General features: G+C 39.9%; 2 protein-coding genes across 4 annotated transcripts in view; both read right to left on the reverse strand.

The window, feature by feature from the left end:
* stk17a (serine/threonine kinase 17a) overlaps positions 1-2172 on the reverse strand; it is a 43982-nt gene extending 41810 nt beyond the window's left edge. The window contains exon 1 of the mRNA XM_075452072.1: positions 1737-2172. Within this exon, the coding sequence (XP_075308187.1) occupies positions 1737-1918 (182 nt within the window). The 5' untranslated portion in view covers positions 1919-2172. The remainder of the gene's footprint in view (positions 1-1736) is intronic.
* Positions 2173-5738: 3566 nt separating this feature from the next.
* The window catches only part of hecw1a (HECT, C2 and WW domain containing E3 ubiquitin protein ligase 1a), a 116032-nt gene continuing 102782 nt past the window's right edge, over positions 5739-18988 (reverse strand). For all 3 annotated transcript variants that reach the window (XM_075452272.1, XM_075452270.1, XM_075452271.1), the window contains 4 exons: positions 18056-18202; positions 17074-17188; positions 16704-16902; positions 5739-11453 (listed from right to left, as the gene is read on the reverse strand). In XM_075452272.1, the coding sequence (XP_075308387.1) occupies positions 11342-11453; positions 16704-16902; positions 17074-17188; positions 18056-18202 (573 nt within the window). In that variant the 3' untranslated portion in view covers positions 5739-11341. The remainder of the gene's footprint in view (positions 11454-16703; positions 16903-17073; positions 17189-18055; positions 18203-18988) is intronic.

Genomic DNA, 18988 nt, shown 5'->3' on the forward strand with positions numbered 1-18988 from the left:
CTGCCAATATCACATCAACGCAGAGCTCTTATATCCAAGGACAGGTCAGCTGGTCCAGTCCAGAGTCCAGACTAAACATGGAGAAGCAGCATTTAGCTGTTATGCTGCAAACAAGTGGAACAAACTGCCAGTGGAGATTAAACTTTCACCAAATGGAGACATTTTTAAATCCAGGTTAAAAACATTTCTGTTCTCATGTGTCAATAGCCCCTTTCACACTGCCGAATAACCCGCGTTTAATTCGCGAATTTAGCGTGTCCGCTGTTGCGTTCACACTGCCGACCCGGGCTGCCGCGTCAACTCGACTCGCCTTTCGACCCCCTAGTCTTTTTGCCGAGCCGAGTTTGATGTGAACACAATCGACGCGGGTCGGATGTGGGCGTGACGTGAGGAGTTTAAAAGACAGAATGGACAACTGATTCAGAACAACAGTGACAGGTGAGGACAAGTTTTACTCTGTTTTAGCCTACATCAAGTTGGAGACATTTTTTAATATGGCCAACTTGTGAGACAAGGAGGTCCGCGAGCTCCTCAGCCTCCGAGCAGAGGACGTTATTTTCCGCCACATTTCGTGGACGGTGAAAGATGGACCTCTGCTGGAAGGGCTGGCGAGAAAGATGGGAGAGCGCGGTTTCCCACGCAGCAAGACGCACCGTAAAGTAACATCTCCATGAACTGCATTGCAAAAATGAGTTCTCAAGGTGTCCCGCCATCGTTTGTTTGAAAAATTTGATGCAGACAGGTGTATTTAACCCTACCTCCGACGCATGGCTTGTGCCTACGTCATTGTACACGCCCAGCATTTTATGTGTTTCGTGTGACGCTCTGCCACTAGGCAACTCCCCCTGAACTCGGCTTCAGGCGACACGGGTCACCCTGACACGCCAAGCGTTCACATTGCTCGACGCGGGTCGAAGGTGCAATTTGGACCCGCTAAGGTAGCGGGTCGCAGTGTGAAAGGGGCTTATGCATGAAATCTGCACGATATCTTTTAACTTATCTGGACTGTTGCTTGTTTTTAAATTCATTTAAATGATTTTATTTGTTTCTCTTTATATTCTTTTACATATTTTTAATGCTTCTTCCACTCCCTGCTGCAATGCTTTTATTTTATGTGAAGCACTTTGAATTGTTTTGCACATGAAATGTGCTACAAATAAATTTGACTTTGACCAGGGGCGAGGCTAGGGTATTTTTAGTGGTGCCAAGGCACCACCGTGAGATAGCTCGGCACCCCCTGGCTCAGCACATTTTTAAAATATTATATTATGCAAAAACACTTTTTTTTTTGCTCAAGGACGCATTATTTTACTGACCATTTTATTTATTTTCTAGCATTTGTTTTTGTTTTAACTCTTTACTCCCAAAATAAATGTTGAGTTATCTTCAATATTTGTCTCAGGCTCTGTTATCCCTGTCAAGCCACAGTCTTTAGAAATGAAGAGGTCAAAATTGAATGTTGCAGGGGAAAACTCTACTCAAAGCAAAACTAATACGGCTCCAAAATTTATAAATGTAGTAGTTCGCCTCAATTAGTGAGAAATAATGTGCCTCTGTGAGCACTGGGGGCTGGGCACCCCTAAAGACCAGATCCTAAAATTGCCCCTGACTTTGACAATGTGTTGAAACATTTACCCAAACAAGCGGAACCACAACAGAGTATTTTCAAGGTTAGAATAAAATTGATAAAACTACGGTCAAACTTCCCCTTAAATGACTTGTTTTTTTGCCCTTACCTTCCAAGCTCTTTGCCAGGGATAATTGTGTAGTGGTCGGTGAATGGTTCGTTGCTGATGGAGGTTTTAATTTCGGACAACAAGCCGTTGATGCCGCGACCCTGGCTCGGCTCGCCCGTCTCACTGTGCTGGAAGCGGGTTCGGCTCCTCGGGTCCCCGGCGCCTGAGGATTCGGGGATCATGGCGCGGTTTAAACAGGAGCGGTTGCTTCGCCGACGTCCGAATGTGAAGTCTCTTAAACAATTAGAACAATTTAAACGACACAGTTGGTTAAACTCTCAGCGACTGCACGAAAAGAAAACATTCGTGCGACAGAAAAATATCACTGTTCCGTAGCCCAACAGTTCAGAGGAGCCGCAAAGTGTAAATATTCTGTTCAATAAGTCAAATAAGCAGCTCATTTTGACCAAGTTCTTCCATCCACATTCTCAACTGTCAGCGACGTCAACTCACTGAGTCACTGAACTGGTGCTTTGCTCTCAGTGGTAGTTGATTGACAGGAGGCCTGGCCAATTGAGTGACGCGACCGTAAGGCAAGCTCCATATGTATATTTCATATGTAATATATATAATTCATTATATATATAATATATATATATTATATATATATATTATATATATATAATATATATAATATATATATATATATATATATATATATATATATATATATTACATATAGCCAAGGCAATGGCAAGGCAAGGCAATTTTATTTATAGAGCACAATTCATACACAAGGTAATTCAAAGTGCTTTACAGCTAAAAAATCATTAAAAAAAAAAAGAATAAAAAATTTAAAAAAAACAATAAAAATAATCATTAATTCATTCATTTAAAAGTGAAGAGTGCAGATAAAATACTGTCAGGTGTCTTATGCACAGCTAAATAGAACTGTTTTCAGCCTGGATTTAAACATTGTCAGAGTTGAGGCCTGTCTCACATCTTCTGGAAGACTGTTGCAGATTTTAGGGGCATAAAACTGAAACGCAGCCTCACCTTGTTTAGTCCTGACTCTGGGCACCAGCAGGAGACCCCTCCCTGAGGTTCTCAGAGCCCGAGTTTTACATATAAAATATATAACTGATACGGATAGGTCTTGTGCTCATGGAAAAGATTTTCCTCTGTTTCAGAAGTCTCAAATTATTGGTTTGTATCAAGCGAAAAGTAAAAATAATAAAAAACATTGTAAAGACATTCCTGAAATCTGGTAATAGGATAAAAACTAACACATGATGAAAATCTGTAAGGATCGTAGCGAAGAAATGACTTAAATGTTCGATTCAATCAAATCAAAGAAAATGGTCCTGGTTCTGCTGGAACCTCCAGCAGAACCAGGACCAGGAGAGGAGTTAAAAGGCTTTAGCTTTCTTGGCAGCATAAAGATTTGGACTCATGAGCAACGGAAGAAGGCCATTTGGTCTGATGTGTCCAGAAGGATCCTGTTCCGGGGTGAGTAGAGCATCAGGTTTAGAGGACCTGCAGATGAAGCGCAGCACCCATCCCGTGCCTGCTGTCCAAGCAAGTGGAGGCTATGTTATAATCAGGGGTCACTTCGGTTGGTCAGGTCTAAGTTCAGCAACATTCTGGGCATAAAAAAATGAGGTCAGCTGACAACCTGAATATACTGAATGACCAGGTTTTTCTGTCAAAAGGTCTTTTTCTTCCCTGATTGCATGGGCATATTCCAAGATGATATTGTTAGGATTCAAAGGGCTCAAACTATGAAAGAGTAGTTTAGGGAGCAGGAGGCATTGTTTTCACTCATAGACTGGACCTTAACCCTGGTGAAAATATGTGGGATCTGCAGGAGAAGATGTTACACAGGACAGAGATCATTTTTATAATTATTCATTTGTTTTATTGGTGGCATTTTCTTATAATTATAATTATGTATTTGATTATAAAGCACTTTGTTGATCTTTATCTGTGAAAGGTGGTATATAAATAAAGTTTGACATACTTTAGTTTTATTGCACAAGCTTATTGAAATGAAAGTTAAATGTGGTCTAATTATATATAAGTGTATATTAGTGTATGTAACCTTTGTATTTTCCAATGAATAAGCTGTATCACCTTGAGAGGGATGGCAAGATGGCAGAGTGGTTAACACTGGCACCACACCTTTGGCCCTGTGCCCCGGTCTGTGGGTATGTCACCTGTATCCAGGGACCAACTGTCTTATAATCCATCAATAAAGTGGTTGGTAGCCTCTGAGAATAAACTTTGTTGTCGTTGTGTTGCTGTGCCTGAATTATACGGAAGAGTATTAGGGCCAGGCATAAGAAAAAATATTTATATTTTGCCTGTAGAGAATAAAGTCGAAATGTCGAGAATAAAGTCGAAATGTTGAAAATAAGGTTTTCAACTTTATTCTCGACATGTCGACTTTATTCTCGACAAGCAAAATATAAATATTTTTTCTTATGCCTGGCCCTAATACTATTCCGTAGAATTAGAATCTGGCAGGTGAGTTTCTTTTGTTCCCTTTCCCCTGTCAGTCTCTGTTTTCTCCTCGGCGAGGCTCTCTGCTGGGTGCTGATTTGCTCGTTCAGCTTACCTGTGGCTCATTACCTCACAGCTGCTTGTTTGCTTCTCACTCCTTGCTAATTTGTCGGTTTACCTTTTTGGTGCTCAGCTGGATTAACTTTTAACCTTCACGTTAGCTTCAACATGAAGCACAGTTGCTTGCGTTATGAAATGATCTCTTCTTTTTTTACACAAGGATGGTGTGGTGTATCCCAGTGGTTTTCAAAGTGGGGGCCACCAAGGGGCGCTGGGGGGGCCTCATAAAATTGGAGTGAAGATTAGAAAAAAATGCAAAAATAAAAAAATAGAATTCAATTTTTTTTTCATTGTAAAAAAATTGTCACATTTTTTTAATCAGTATTGTAAAATACAATTTAGAATAATATATCATATCGAAATGTTATTTGCCATGCTTGTCTTTCTGATTGGCTGCCAGTCAAAACATCGTAGACCTGGCGGTTTGCGCCTGTTCTCAAGCTGCTCTGCTCCTCAAGCTAGCGTGTAGGTAGCTAGCCAAAATGGACAGATTTTTGACTTGGAAGAGACTGAAAGAACTGGCCGACTAAAATCAGAAAGTATGAGGCAGCATACATTAAGTTTGGCTTTGCAGCCATACAGAAAAATGGTGTCCTCTATCTGGAGACCCTCTGAAATGAGTGTTCAAAACCTTCGAAACTTCAGCGTCACTTGATACAAAAACATCCGTCAGAGTCTGAAAAAACGGTCGACTTCTTCAGACGTAAAGAAGAGCATTTAGTCAGGCTGCATTCACACGGCAAGCTACTGTCCGTGAAGAAAAGAAAGAAAATACGTTCGAAAAGTTGATGTTTCTTTATATATTTTGTAGCATTGTCTGTGGTTTGCAAAGGGGGCCAGAAGCTAACACTGTTTGGGGGGCCTTGGCATGGAAAGGTTTGGGAACCCCTGGTGTATCCTATGCTAAAGGAGATCTGAAAGGAAGTGTAGGAGCTTCTTTGTTAGAAAGGTTCCAAAACAGACTCTTTGATCAGACTGCAGGGGAACCTGTTCGTGCCCAATTGCAGGTCAGCTGAGTTTACTTCCCTTCCTCCGAAATTTCAAGAATAATCACTCACCTGGTGAAACGGACACTGACATGCCACTTTCCCCAAGAGCTTCAGTCGAGATTCACCCTCGGAGCCAGGAAATACTTTTGGGGAAAACTTTGAGTTTTGTGAATTAACCTGATTCTGTTTTGGGTCTTACCCCTGTCTCTCAAATCATATTGAAGGGTTGGTTAACATTTGGAAGGTTAGTTTGATCCCAGTCTTTCCTGCCTGAGATGAAGACATCCACATTCTGAATAAATATGCACATGTAGTTCAAAAGTTGTTCTTAGAACTTTACTGTGGTATACTTGCTTCACTTCCTCGTGGCTCTTTGAAGGTTCAGAATGACTTTTTCTTTTTAATATTATCATCTTTTCAGTTTCAGTCTGTACAAAAACATGTCATACCCTGGTAGCGCAGTAACAAAGTGACCATTTTATTGAGATTCATAAACAGTTGTATGGTATGGCTGATTGGCAGCACAGTCTCAGTGTTTTGCAAACCCGTTCATATCAGAACTGTGCCCTTTGAACTGATTTACAATAGTGTATAATACATTACTAGAAACAAAAGACTGCACATGCTTTCAGTGTTACCTTCCAGAGAAGTTGCCACCATCCAGTTATTCACATATTCCATTTGCCAAAGTCTGTGTTTAAAAAACGACGGGGCTACAGTTTATTTCTATAGGAGTTGTCTGTTGGTTACTCAAATATCTCTAACACCTTCTAATGCATTTACAGATGAGTGTTTGTATTAATCATTCTGATACTCTGACCTGACAATAAAATATCAGTGTTTCTGATATACAAGGTATATATTCAACATGTCAAACCATTAAACACAAGACTTCTTTACACTTTCATCAAAGAATATTCAAAAATCTCTTCCCAAAGCATGGATTACTTCCTGAATAAATTAATGCATGACAGAATGAGACATCTGGAATATGGAGGAAAATCCTTTTTTTTTCCTTTTTTCTTTTTTTTAACAAAAACTCAGCAACGCAACTGAAAGTGCCATCAGTAAAAGTGATGAATGTCAACAGTGGAATTCTGTGAGATGAACACAAACAGAAAATTGCGGTTTCCAGCAATGAGTGACAGATAACCACCATGCTTAGTAGATAATAGAAAAGACACACATATCAAAACACAAAGGCTTCAAAAGTGAAGGCAAACTCTTCCATTGCTGCTCCTTATCACATAATCAAAAAACTGAAAACAAACAAACCAATCAAAGAGATTTTCAGAACATCTCCTTAATTATAAATATCAAAGCGTATAAATAACAATACAAAAGATTGCATGAAATAAAAGAGGGAGAATGCAACTGAATCACAGCTTTGTCCTTGTGGATACACAGAGGAGATGCATGGTTAAGGCCTCACCGCCTAACAATGACTGCAGTGCTCAAACTCTGAGTGGCAAAAAGTAAGACAATTATATGAAGCTAATCCATTTGATTGCTGAATTTCTTTTGCCCAATATTCATATATGTTGTGGTCTGGAATATCTGTTGTTTTTTTAGCCCATGACCACATTCATATAATATCATTATACTTTCTGTAGCTAGTTAGTACAATAAATCATCATTCCCTCCCATTGTTTCATGGCAATAATGATGATGTCAGAAATTCTGAAAAACCTCTGATAACATTCAGACAATATTTTTTCACACACAGTGACAGGAATTTAAATAATTCTTGCTTTGTATGTCTACATCTGTACATGGCAATTACAGTGTGGTTCAGGCCAGGTAAAGATTGTCTCATGGTAATTCTATAAGGGTTTAGATTGGTTAGCATTAGATAGCTAACTGAAGTCTGGAGTTAGGTCTAACAGAAAGGAAAACATTAATAGTTGTTCCATGAAGGGATGCAAATTCTGCCTTGCTTCTTTGACAGCACTCGTTTTTTTCCGCACTGCTATTATCTTAATTTGATTTCAATTTAAAGGCAGGGTTCCCACTCTAAGTCAGATATAAAATTCCATGATTTTCCATGACTTTCCAGACCCAAAAAAACACATTTCGAGGACCACTTCCGTAAAAAGAAATGACGTTCAAAAGATTTGGCTGTGACAAGGTCGATGATCTCACCGCCCACAACCGTGAAGCATGTTTTTTGCTAGTCGCATGGCTCCGCAACGCGTGTTCTCCCATATTTGACAGAAATATGACTGTTTTACAAACGCTACATTTAGCTCTGTGGTCATCAATTCACGATAGCCAGCCTCTGATATCGTCATTTTCGAGCCAACTTTCTTGGAACCTGCATTTGCCAGGCATGTTTGCCAACTGACGCCGAACCACCACTGCCAGACTTCAGTGGGCTCGAAGATATTGCATTCTAGAATGTTGCACATTACAGCGCGAAACCAAACCATCTCTGGTGAAGCGTTGTAGTTATAACCAGTAAGAAACAATGTTATACACCAAACAAAAAAGTAAGCAACAAAATACACTCAAGTTTTGCTTCTACACAACTGTTAAGAAAATTCCATGATATTCCATGACTGTGCATGCAAAATGGTCAAATTCCATGACTTTCCATGACTGGAAAAACTTTTATGAAATTCCATGATATTCCAGAAATTCCATGACCCGTGGGAACCCTGTAAAGGAATGTGTCCAATCTCATGTCAGTACCTGGGAAATTGCTTTTAAATCTGGATAAACTATGATAGATTGGAGAGTCCTTCCAAGGTTCTTAGTAACAAGCTACTTTCCCGTTAAATAGTACCATCACATGTCTTAGCCACTTTAGACCTCACTACGTTTCTGTGTTTGTTTGCTGTGCAAACTGCTTCTTGAGCAACTCTTTTGCTAAAATGGAAGTCCTGTAGAATGGTAGTCATTACAGAAGCAGACGTTCTCAAACTTGGGCTTCAGAGGTACATGTGGCTTTATATAAATATAATGTGTTTATTTTATGTCCGTATTTGTTTTGTGATCAGTCATTTGAATCTAAACGAAAATCTTTAGGAATAATCAGAATATTCCAACCAGATCGATGCTTTAAGTGTGACTTTAACAACACAAGTTTTAATTTCATATGAACTCTTCATGCTTAAATGGGACAAACTAATGTTAGCCTTGTCAGTTGAAACAGTTGGTTATCCAACTACGACCACAGTACCCATCACTGCTACACCTACAAAACAGACTGTGTTAGAACTTCTATGGCTAGTTAAAAGCCTAACCAACTAACACTAACACATGAAAATGTGATGAAAAGGCTCAACCAGGGTTGTCATCTATTTTCATTTCAGACCTTCTTCTTTGCCAAAGCATGATGTCTACGTCACCCACAATGCAAAGGGACTGCTTAAGGTTGAGATGTAGCTGACATGCTTGTATTGAGAGTTCGAAAGGGGCAGAAAGAATTAGTGGGCTGGTAAGTTAACTCCTTCCTAATTTCACACAAATGAATTTTGTTTTGAAAATCATCTTCCCCCATCTTGAAAAATAAACCCCCTGCACGTCGTGTGTTTTTTCTTCTCCAGAAGCGGGTGACCAGCGGGGGTGTAAAATGCACCGGACTCGTTTCGAGTGAGACAAAAGCACGAACATTGAGAGGATTTTCTATTTTTGAACGAAAAAGAAACAAAGGAAATACCTGATCATGGGACTTTTCTCACGTCAGGCTTGAGACCCACTAACCCCACAGGCCCCATTTGAGGCAGTTAGTAACAGAGGCACAGTTTCATTAGTGGGACAGATAAAAGCAAAGAGCTTAGGATGCTGGGGCTACGCTGCAATCAGCCATTGTCCAAGAAACATGTTAGCCTGAGGAACATGTTGGAGCCAAGGTCTTGACTATTGCATATATTACACTGGTTTATTCATGGGTCCCAGTACATGTCACAAGTTCTTGCCATAAGGCTTGTTCAGGTAGTTGCTCCAGTGACGGTGAACTTTTGGAGATTTACATGCTGCTGTGCACCAGTCACAATGCTTGAGACAGTTCTGGTTAAAGTGTACCCGCTCTGTTTAAAGAGCAGCGCGGTGGTGATGGTACAGAGTTTGTGATAAGTTGAATAAGAGTGTGAGCAGTTCCCATTCAAGCAGCAGGACCAGAGAAGCTTAAAGCTGAAGGATCACTCTGGCCAACAGACTCTTCAGCCAGCTTGAGAATGTGAACAGGATGCTCACAAAGCACCTGCTTATTTGGTCGATGTGATCACTCCCAGTCTCCACACAGCCCTTGTGTTGGAAATGATGGCTACTTTTGCCCACAGCAGACATGGCATCTTTGTGTTTAGAAGCACTGCAGAGCGAAAAAAAACTTGGAGGACTATTGGAGCGGTCTTTAATATTGCTGTCCACTCAAAGACAATGTCTGACTTCAGCTGTCCTCTCCCCTGGACTGAACTAAAGTGGGAAGCAGGCCAGGGAGCTGCCGTTCCAGATGTTGGCATTTCTGCACGATACCAATGATTTTTATGTTTTATTTGGTAAACGTCTGTAACTTTCAATTACACCTAACATGTGCAGGAGATATATCAGAAACTTTTAGAGGATTTGCTGTAAATCTGTTGAATTAGAATTTGTTCCAGATTATTTCCATTTCTAACCAAGCTTGAAACATAAACTTGATTGTTAGTTGGTCAACTGAGAGCAAAACAAGAGAAACGGTATGAATGGCTTAACCTGTTGACACTGATGTATCCTTTCTGTATCCAACTTCTGCATGAATCACATTGCCACACCTCACTAGTTCCTCAGGGATCTGTTCTGGGCCTTTTCTGTGCAGTTAATAGGTTTTCTGGACTCTGGACACCCAAATCAAAACATAAGTAATCTCAGAGCACTTCAAATAGTAAGGTGACCTTTCTGTGATCCTGACAGCAAAGACTTTTAAACATCTTGCTGAGTGTAGAATCCTTGAACAGGTTAAACCCAAGTCTGTCTTTCGAATTCTACATCTGCACCTTAACAATCTTCAGCTGCTAACACGGGATCCTACTGAACCGCTGGAGTCCCCCTAAAATACATGACGTTCTAGGTTCAAACCAAACTTGATTGCTCCTTTGGGATCAGGACTACAACACTTTGCATTCAACTGATGAGCTTTTTCTGTCTGTGTTGATCAGGCCACATTATGACAGCAGCAAACCACCTGAGGATTTGTGTGCTGAACTTTGCACACATCACTTGCAATCAAGTGTGAATTCACATAAAAAAAAAGGATTATCAGAATTTCTCAAAAGCTGCAATCTGATTTGTGTTTTCAGACTTCTTATTTTCTCTCCAACACTTAGCATTCAGTGAGTCAAACCTGAAGCTCTGCTGTGTTTGTGTGAGGACGCAGTCAGGATTTTTCCCATGAATAAATGTTTTTTTTCTTTAATTACTGTTCTGCTCTGATAGTTTGACTTTCTTTCTCTGTTTTTACAGCAATAATAAGACTGTCAGTTTGCTTGTTTATTACATCATCACTTCAATTTTTTCTGCATCAGTTAGTTTCAAACAGGCACTGAGATGTCATAATAATGGTAGATCTCAGTAAAATCTTGTTTTCATTGTTGCTGTTACTTTCCTAACTTCTGTACATTGCTCTTTGCTGTTGTTTTTTTTTTTTATTTAATTTTCTATTATTATATTATTTCAATCATTGTAAGAATGATGCATTTTGGTGCATGCAACAAATGATCTTGATATTATATACCCATTATTTGGGTGCGCTGGACTGAATAGAAATATTTTTTAAAAAGCCAGTGTAATGTTTCACATTCCCCACTCAAAATGATTAGTATAAAAATAGCTGTAGTCCTGCAGTGACGTCCTCAGTGCTGAGTACAATCATAAAGATCCTCATAGCTAAGTGAGAAACTAACACACAGAACCATAACAGTGACAACAGTGACGCACATATATCCACATCACCAAACTTTGTCCAATACAATTCACAAATCTAATGACATGTTGGACCTCCAGGGCTGCTCTCCTCCCTCGTTTTGGCCCAGCCAGTGTTACACAGAGAGGGGTGCAGTGATTGATTCGTCTGTCTCACTCCAGGCCAAACGTGCTGGTTTCCTCCACAGCGATCAACAATTTCTCGTACAGTATGGTGTAAGAAGGGTATGGAGGCAGGTCGAGGCGGTTAAAACAGGTGTGAGCCCTGCGGTAGAAACAGAGAGACAAACAGGCAGTGGTCTTAAAGAGTGCTGAGTCGATTTTTCCATTCTCTGACAAACAGGAGGGACCCACATGATCATTTGAATCAATCCTCCACACATTTTTATCATTGATACAAATCAGTTCAGTTTTGCTTAAACTTCTTTTCAGACTTTGAAACATTTATTGGACAAAATGGCTCAAAATCAAATCAAATCAAATTTATTTATATAGCACATTTCATGTACAAACAATTCAAAGTGCTTTACATAAAATAAAAGCATTGCAGCAGGGAGTGGAAGAAGCATTAAAATACATAAAAGAATATAAAGAGAAACAAATAAAATCATTCAAATGAATTTAAAAACAAGCAACAGTCCAGATAAATTAAAAGATATTTCATGCATTTAAAAATTGTCCACATTTGGTGAAAGTTTAATCTCCACTGGCAGTTTGTTCCACTTGTTGGCAGCATAACAGCTAAATGCTGCTTCTCCATGTTTAGTCTGGACTCTGGACTGGACCAGCTGACCTGAGTCCGTGGATCTAAGACCTCTGCTAGGTTTATATTCTCTGAACATATCACAGATGTATTTTGGCCCTAAACCGTTCTGGGATTTGTAAACCATCAGCAGGCTTTTAAAATCTATTCTGTGACTGACTGGAAGCCAGTGTAAAGATTTTAAAGCTGCTGTGATGTGTTCAGATCTCTTAGTCCGGGTTAAAACTCCAGCAGCAGCGTTCTGGATGAGCTGCAGATGTTTAATGCTCTTTTTGGGAAGTCCAGTTAAAAGAGCGTTACAGTGATGGAGTCTACTGGAGATGAATGCACACATTCACACAGACCACATCCATCCCATCTGTAGCATGAATCAAACTCTGGCGTTTCTACCTGGTCTGCAGTGAAACCTGAGCTCCGATATATCTGCTTCTGCCGAGTATGCTCTCATTTTAACTGCTGTTCACCGAATCTATGTCCTACTGTAAGGTCAGAGGAACGCGCCTTGTGTAACATCTCATCCACTTGCACTGCAGAGGAGGGAGAGTACCAAAATAACCCTTTAGCTGAGCTTGTGCATGAGACTGAAAGGTGCTGAAGTCAGCTCACACTTTTGATGTCAAATGAACCTGCTTCTCAGATCATTCTACTGCTCCACAGTGCCAGACACAGGCTCTACTTTTTGTTGTGTGAGGCCTTAGACAGCTGTCAGCTGGGAAATATTTCAGTGTCAGTGGCTGCTTTTACAGAATGTTGACTGACATGTTCACAATCTCCTTAAAGGGGACATATAAAAAAAGCAAGCATTTTTTCTGTTTCTCAGGGAACATATTTGGGTGTCTGAATCAGTGTCGGTCAAGTTACTTGGCAATTAGTAAATAGTTACTGATTACTTATCCAAGAAAGTAATCCAGTTACTTTAGAATCAGTTTGACTGCAATGTTTTTGCATTTCATGGGAAAAATCACAGCACTGCTTTGGCCCGTACTGTACGGTAGACACACTAATGTCATTGGGAGCATTCTGAAAAGGAAATTTGCAGAGATTGACTTAATAACAGTTTGCTCCAAATATTTTCAGATTATGTTTATTGAAAACATTTTGATGGGTAGTTAAACCACAATTCTAACCTGCTTTTTTAGTAATAATCACAAGGCTTGCACACAAAATGTTTTCCCAACACTACAAATTGAGGAAGCCAGAGTTCTGATGAGAACTAACAGGAGAGATCATATTTCTCCAGTTTTAGCTTCTCTTCATTGGCTCCCTGTTAAATTCAGAATAGAATTTAAGATTCTTCTCCTCACATATAAAGCTCTTAATGACCGAGCTCCATCATATCTTAAAGATCTCATTGTAAGATATTTTCCTAACAGAGCACTTTGCTCCCAAACTGCAGGTTTACTTGAGGTTCCCAGAGTTTTTAAAAGTAAAATGGGAGGCAGAGCCTTCAGTTATCAGGCACCTCTCTTGTGGAATAAGCTGCCAGTAAATGTCCGGGAAGCAGACACCCTTTCCACTTTTAAGACCAGGCTTAAAACTTTCCTTTTTGATAAAGCTTATAGTTAGGGATGGCTCAGGTGATCCTGAAACATCCCATAGTTAAGCTGTTATAGGCCTAGACTGCTGGGGGGCCTCATCTGACACACCTTTCCTCACTTTACTCTCTTTTTCCCCTGTTTAATTTCTCAAATGATATTATGCACATGTGACATTATTGTGGTCATTAACTCGTGTTTCCCAACAGACATCTTTTGAATGGTGTTACAGTGCCGCCGTCGCGGTGGCCCCCCCCCTTTTCTGTCTTCTCAAACCCCAGCTGGTGGAGGCGGATGGCCACCCTTCCTGAGTCTGGTTCTGCCAGAGGTTTCTTCCTGTTAAAAGGGAGTCGTTCCTTTCCACAGTCGCCTCAGGCACGCTCAGGACGGGAGATTGGACTGAAGACAAAGTTTCAGTGCAATCTGTTGGTTTCGTTAGCTAGAAAATTGTTTTTGAATTGGCTCTATATGAACGCATTGGATTATTTTATGAATAATTATGATTACAATGAATTGAATTCCAATTGGCTTGAATTGGACTTTATCATCTAAGTGCCTTGAGATGACATTTGTTGTATTTGGCGCTATATAAATAAAAATGAATTGAATTGAAAATTAAATACGAAAAGGTCCCATTAGAAACCTTCAAAACTTTTTTACAGTGTAAAAACATAGGATGCAGAAGTGGAATCTACACTATAATCGCATGCATGCTTACAGTTTTCATTGCAAAGCTTTGAATACGATAAAATGCAGAACCACAATGTTCACTGGTTGCTGTGAAGCATGACCAGACATCCAGACTTTCAGTATTTCTGTCTATGCTTTGTGAATGTTCAAATATACAGAGCATAGAAAAGAGCTATGTATATGGATAGGGAAACTGATTTCTGGCCAGATGTAAATGTCCATGGTCCACAGATTCTTCAGTAGGTCATATAAATCCTTTGAGACCAGCAACTTTTAATCTAAGCAAATATTCAATTGTTGTACTCTCATTCCCAAGACGAGCAGCAGCCGCCATATTGAATGTTTTTGCCGCTTGGAGGGACATGTCTATGATGTCTAGATGGAGAAGTTGATGTACAGAGCTTGAGTGTAATTGGTGTGACAGGAGGAATTACAGGAACAATACTAAAACACACCGCATGATATAAACTGAAGTCACTTGCAGTCGATTGTACGACAGCCACCGTGACAGTGTGTCCAACTTGTGAACAAAAAACTAACCATTATCACATCACTGTGCTTAGGCAAAGGGATATTTCTTTTTTTTTTCTTTTCTCTTTCTTTTTTTTCTTTTCTTTTCTTTCTTCTCTCTTTTTTTAATCTTTCTTGTATTTAAATCCTATTAAGTTAATTCATAGGTCAGAATCCCCCCGAAATGTGGTCCTCATTTGTTAGTTGCTTTAATTAAATGTGTCTAATAAATGAATCATCGTCGCTTCACAGCAAGAAGGTTCCAGGTTCAACTCCTGGCTGAGGCCTTTCTGTGTGGAGTTTGCATGTTCTTAAAGGGGAACTCCGGGGCATTTGAAGCGCGTTTCCATTGCTAGAGGTTGTCAAATACTGATAGTAGGACACAGACAGGTGCAAATCTGCGCTCCCTGTGTGGAGATCGCGCTGTTCGCGCAGCTTGTCATGCGAGGCTAATACGTGGTGGCTAAGGGCAAGCGCTAACCCTTCCACGTAAAACAACAACTTGCACACTGCAGAAACGTCACACCACTTTAAAACATTACAACAATACATGCCCAGTAATATTGTTTTAATGTTTTAAATACTTGAACGCAGTTTTTCTAGAGAAGATAATTGTTTTGTTTATATGATTATCGTCCATCGACTCTTTTGGGCTTTCACATGCGCGAGCGTACAACCAGCCGGTGAGTGACATGCTGTTTATAAAGTTGTTTTGTAACGTCCCCATGCCAGTAATGTGAGAACCATGCATATGGTTTTGATGGTAAGGCTTGTGACTTTATTGTCGGATGGTTTATAAAGTGGTGTGACGTTTCTGCAGTGTGCAAATTGTTGTTTTACGTGGAAGGGTTAGCGCTTGCCCCTAGCCACCACGTATTAGCCTCGCATGACAGGCTGCCCAAACAGCGCGATCTCCACACAGGGAGCGCAGATTTGCACCTGTCTGTGTCCTACTGTCAGTATTTGACAACCTCTAACAATGGGATTGCGCTTCAAATGCCCCGGAGTTCTCCTTTAACTAGACAAGAAAAGCGCTACATAAGTACAGTCAAACTTCGATTTATCATTTAGGATAACTTTGAGATGCATAATAATCTGTATTATCTTTGAATTCATAAAATCATGTAATTTTTTTAGATAATTAAGTTGCAGTTTAGAGAAAACCAGCCAATTCTCATTCTCAGGTAATCAAACTGCATCTCTATCAAAACTGCTGTTAAGTGTGGGCCTGCATAAAGTATGAATACACACAAGAAACATCAGTAAACCTTTTCCTACACACATGTGTTTACAAAGGAAGAATGTGCACCTCAGACCAATTTAACTGATTTAGGATGAAGTAGCATTGGCAAAATAGGTTATAAAATTGAACATAAAACAGAATTTCAATAGATTGATTTTACAATTTTTTTTTTTGTTTTTGATCATCTACATTATCATAAGTTTTTTTTTTTTTTGGTATTTATTGATTGATTCTAAATAACTACAGACATGTGTCATGGTCAGGAGTGGATAGTTGTTGAAGACCTTGCAAATGAAGCTTTAAAAAGTGAATAAGTATTTATTTAGGGAGGATTCTGATTTTCTGGTAAAAGATTGGCTCTCCTTATCATCTTCATGCAGGGCTATATACTTTAAAGTCTACGCTTCAATCCACTGCAGATAACGATATAAGGGATATTTCAACCAAAGCAGATCTCATGCATTTGAATAAAACCTCAGGAAATTGTGCTAACTTGTTAAAAAGTCACATAATATGTCTCCATTAACGTCATATAAATCTTCAATCTGAGAGCAGATCTGTGAAATCTAAAAGTTTTGTGTAAAGGAGCTTGATTCTAAATTAAGCTCTCTATTCGAGACCGTGACTAAATATTTTCAGGTGTCTCCGTGAGGACACTTAATGGCTCTTTAGGTTTTGTATGATAGTAAACGGAGCAATTTGGACAAAACAATTAAAAGGCCGTTTTTGCTACCTGTAAAAAACAATATGCTCCAGCAGAACAAGTTGAGATACCTGGGTAGTGATGTGACTTTGCCCCACTTCTCGATGCAGAAGCGCCGGAGGCCGTTGGATCCTCGCAGGGCGGCAAAGCCTTCATAGGGAACGCTGGACGTCCCTGTGACAAACTGCAGCAGACGGAGACGCTGCTCATTGTTGAACCTCTCCACAGCTGCCCAGAACCAGCGCATCACGATGTGGCCGTCATGGTAACCTGCAGTAGTGTCGGGCAGTCAGTTTATGTTCATGTGGCATGATAATCAGAAACCAATAAAAACTGTATGCTAACTAAAATCATTCATTTTCAATTTAATTTCCTTATAGTGAGAGGGAGATGCTTAGATCAGTAGCATGCTGTGGTGCTGAGGAGCAGTCTGATACACACCTCCTCTGTACTCTGTGTTGCTTCTCCAGTCACCGAGGTCGATCTCTACAGTCCCAGCAATGACCAGCTCCAGCTCCCGTGCATCAAATACTGACACCAGCCTGGAGTCCACCACCTGTGTGGGAGACATTGAGTTATTTCAATTTGGTGGCTTTCAAATAGGGTTGCCAACTCCCTGAAAAATAAATAAGGGACACCTCATTAGAAGGGCCGGCCGACCCGATTGCCTTCACCCTTCCTGGCTTAGTGAATTTTTTAGCCCCTTTTTTTGTGAGTGAAACGATTTTTTAACTATTTAACTCGAACCTGAATTGAATTAGATGCATATTTTTTTGAGTGACATGAACACATGGAAAACAAAATATTATTCAGGAATTCAATTTAATACAAAATAACAAAATTAACTGAATAAAATAAGTATCTTTCTTAAAGGAGAAGTTCATTTTTTTAAACCTGGACCTTATTTCTGGCATAAAATACGTTCATCTACTCACCGATAACAGTTTGGTGAAAATCGGCGTCCTTCGGAAGATATTTAGGTCACTGGAGATCCGTTTATATCCGTTTATTATCTGTCTTTATTGCACCGATACTTTACGACCAATGAATGAATGAACGCATACTATTGTGCTGTTAGCTCAGAGCTGCCGTGTTGTTGTTATTTTGTAGCAGAGTGGTGCTAAAAATCTACATTAAGTGGCTTCAGAGAGTTACATGGTTCTGTAAAAGCATTCAGAAAACAGAGCAGGACAGGGCCTGGGAACAAGTTTACCGAACATTTTCATATAAAGCCCCGTTATTCATTTCCATTGGCATGATACTGACTATTTTTGAGTGCGTCCCCTTTCAGCTCAATACGGGACAGGTGCTTTTGTTTCTAAATACGGGACGATTCCGTTTTTCAAGCGACGGTTGGCAACTCTAGTTTCAAACCATGTGGCTGTCAAACCATTCTAAACCATGTAAGAGCTGACATATGTACCTCATAGAAACCTCTGACCAGCGCCTCAGTCTGCTGCACCACCCCTCTCTCCACCCTCCATTTGGCCATTCGCTCGATGTAATCCTTCTTGTTCTTCTCAGTCACCTGCAGGTTGGAGCCGCCAGACTTCAGCTCCCGCTCTGTCACCTGGCAACACAGTTTAAGAGGGTTGGTCAATAAGAGCTACATTTAGTGAGGTCAGTAAAGAAAAAGATCAAAACTAGCAATGTGTGGCAGTGAGCATCTGTTCCATGTATGTTCCTGTTTTTCACATCAGTCACAGGGGAAGAAAAAAAAAATCACACAGAAGCTCAGATCACATCCTTCTACAGTGCACTGGAAAAATATGCAGTCCCATTGCATACTTTCTTTTTTCATGTTTTCTGGTTTATCTGCAGTGTTAAAATGTTGTATTATCATCCTAAACCACACCCAATGCCAAAAAATAAAGAGGTATATGGATGCTTTAGGATTTTCATGCAGCAACCTTTTCAACTCACATAGATTGAAATTTCCTGTTATGGTGAAATTCTCCAGGCAGTGTGTGCATAGGCGGCGGGTGAGCCTGACATTTGGCAAGGCACCGAAATTAGCGTTTTGTTGTTGTTGGTTTTTTTTACCAAAAATGGCATAAAAAGGAATTATTTAGCATAATTAATAACAACAACACAAGGATTCTGTTTCAAAATCAGAAAGGAGGACATGACGGTAATGGAGTGGAATTCATTTCCAAGACTAACGAGTGTCCTGACTGTCTGTCTAGCATTTAAGGATTTTTTTTTTCAACTTTTTCTTTTTGCCACAACACAAGCACATACATTACACACACCCAGAAGGCGAGCCACAGCCACTCATCACTCCTTTGATAGGCTCTATAGACCTGGCAAAGTGCAAATTAAGCATTAAAAAAAAGGCATTTATACTTTTGCCAAA

This window comes from Odontesthes bonariensis, chromosome 20 (genome assembly GCF_027942865.1).
Source record: "Odontesthes bonariensis isolate fOdoBon6 chromosome 20, fOdoBon6.hap1, whole genome shotgun sequence".
Lineage (NCBI taxonomy): Eukaryota > Metazoa > Chordata > Actinopteri > Atheriniformes > Atherinopsidae > Odontesthes > Odontesthes bonariensis.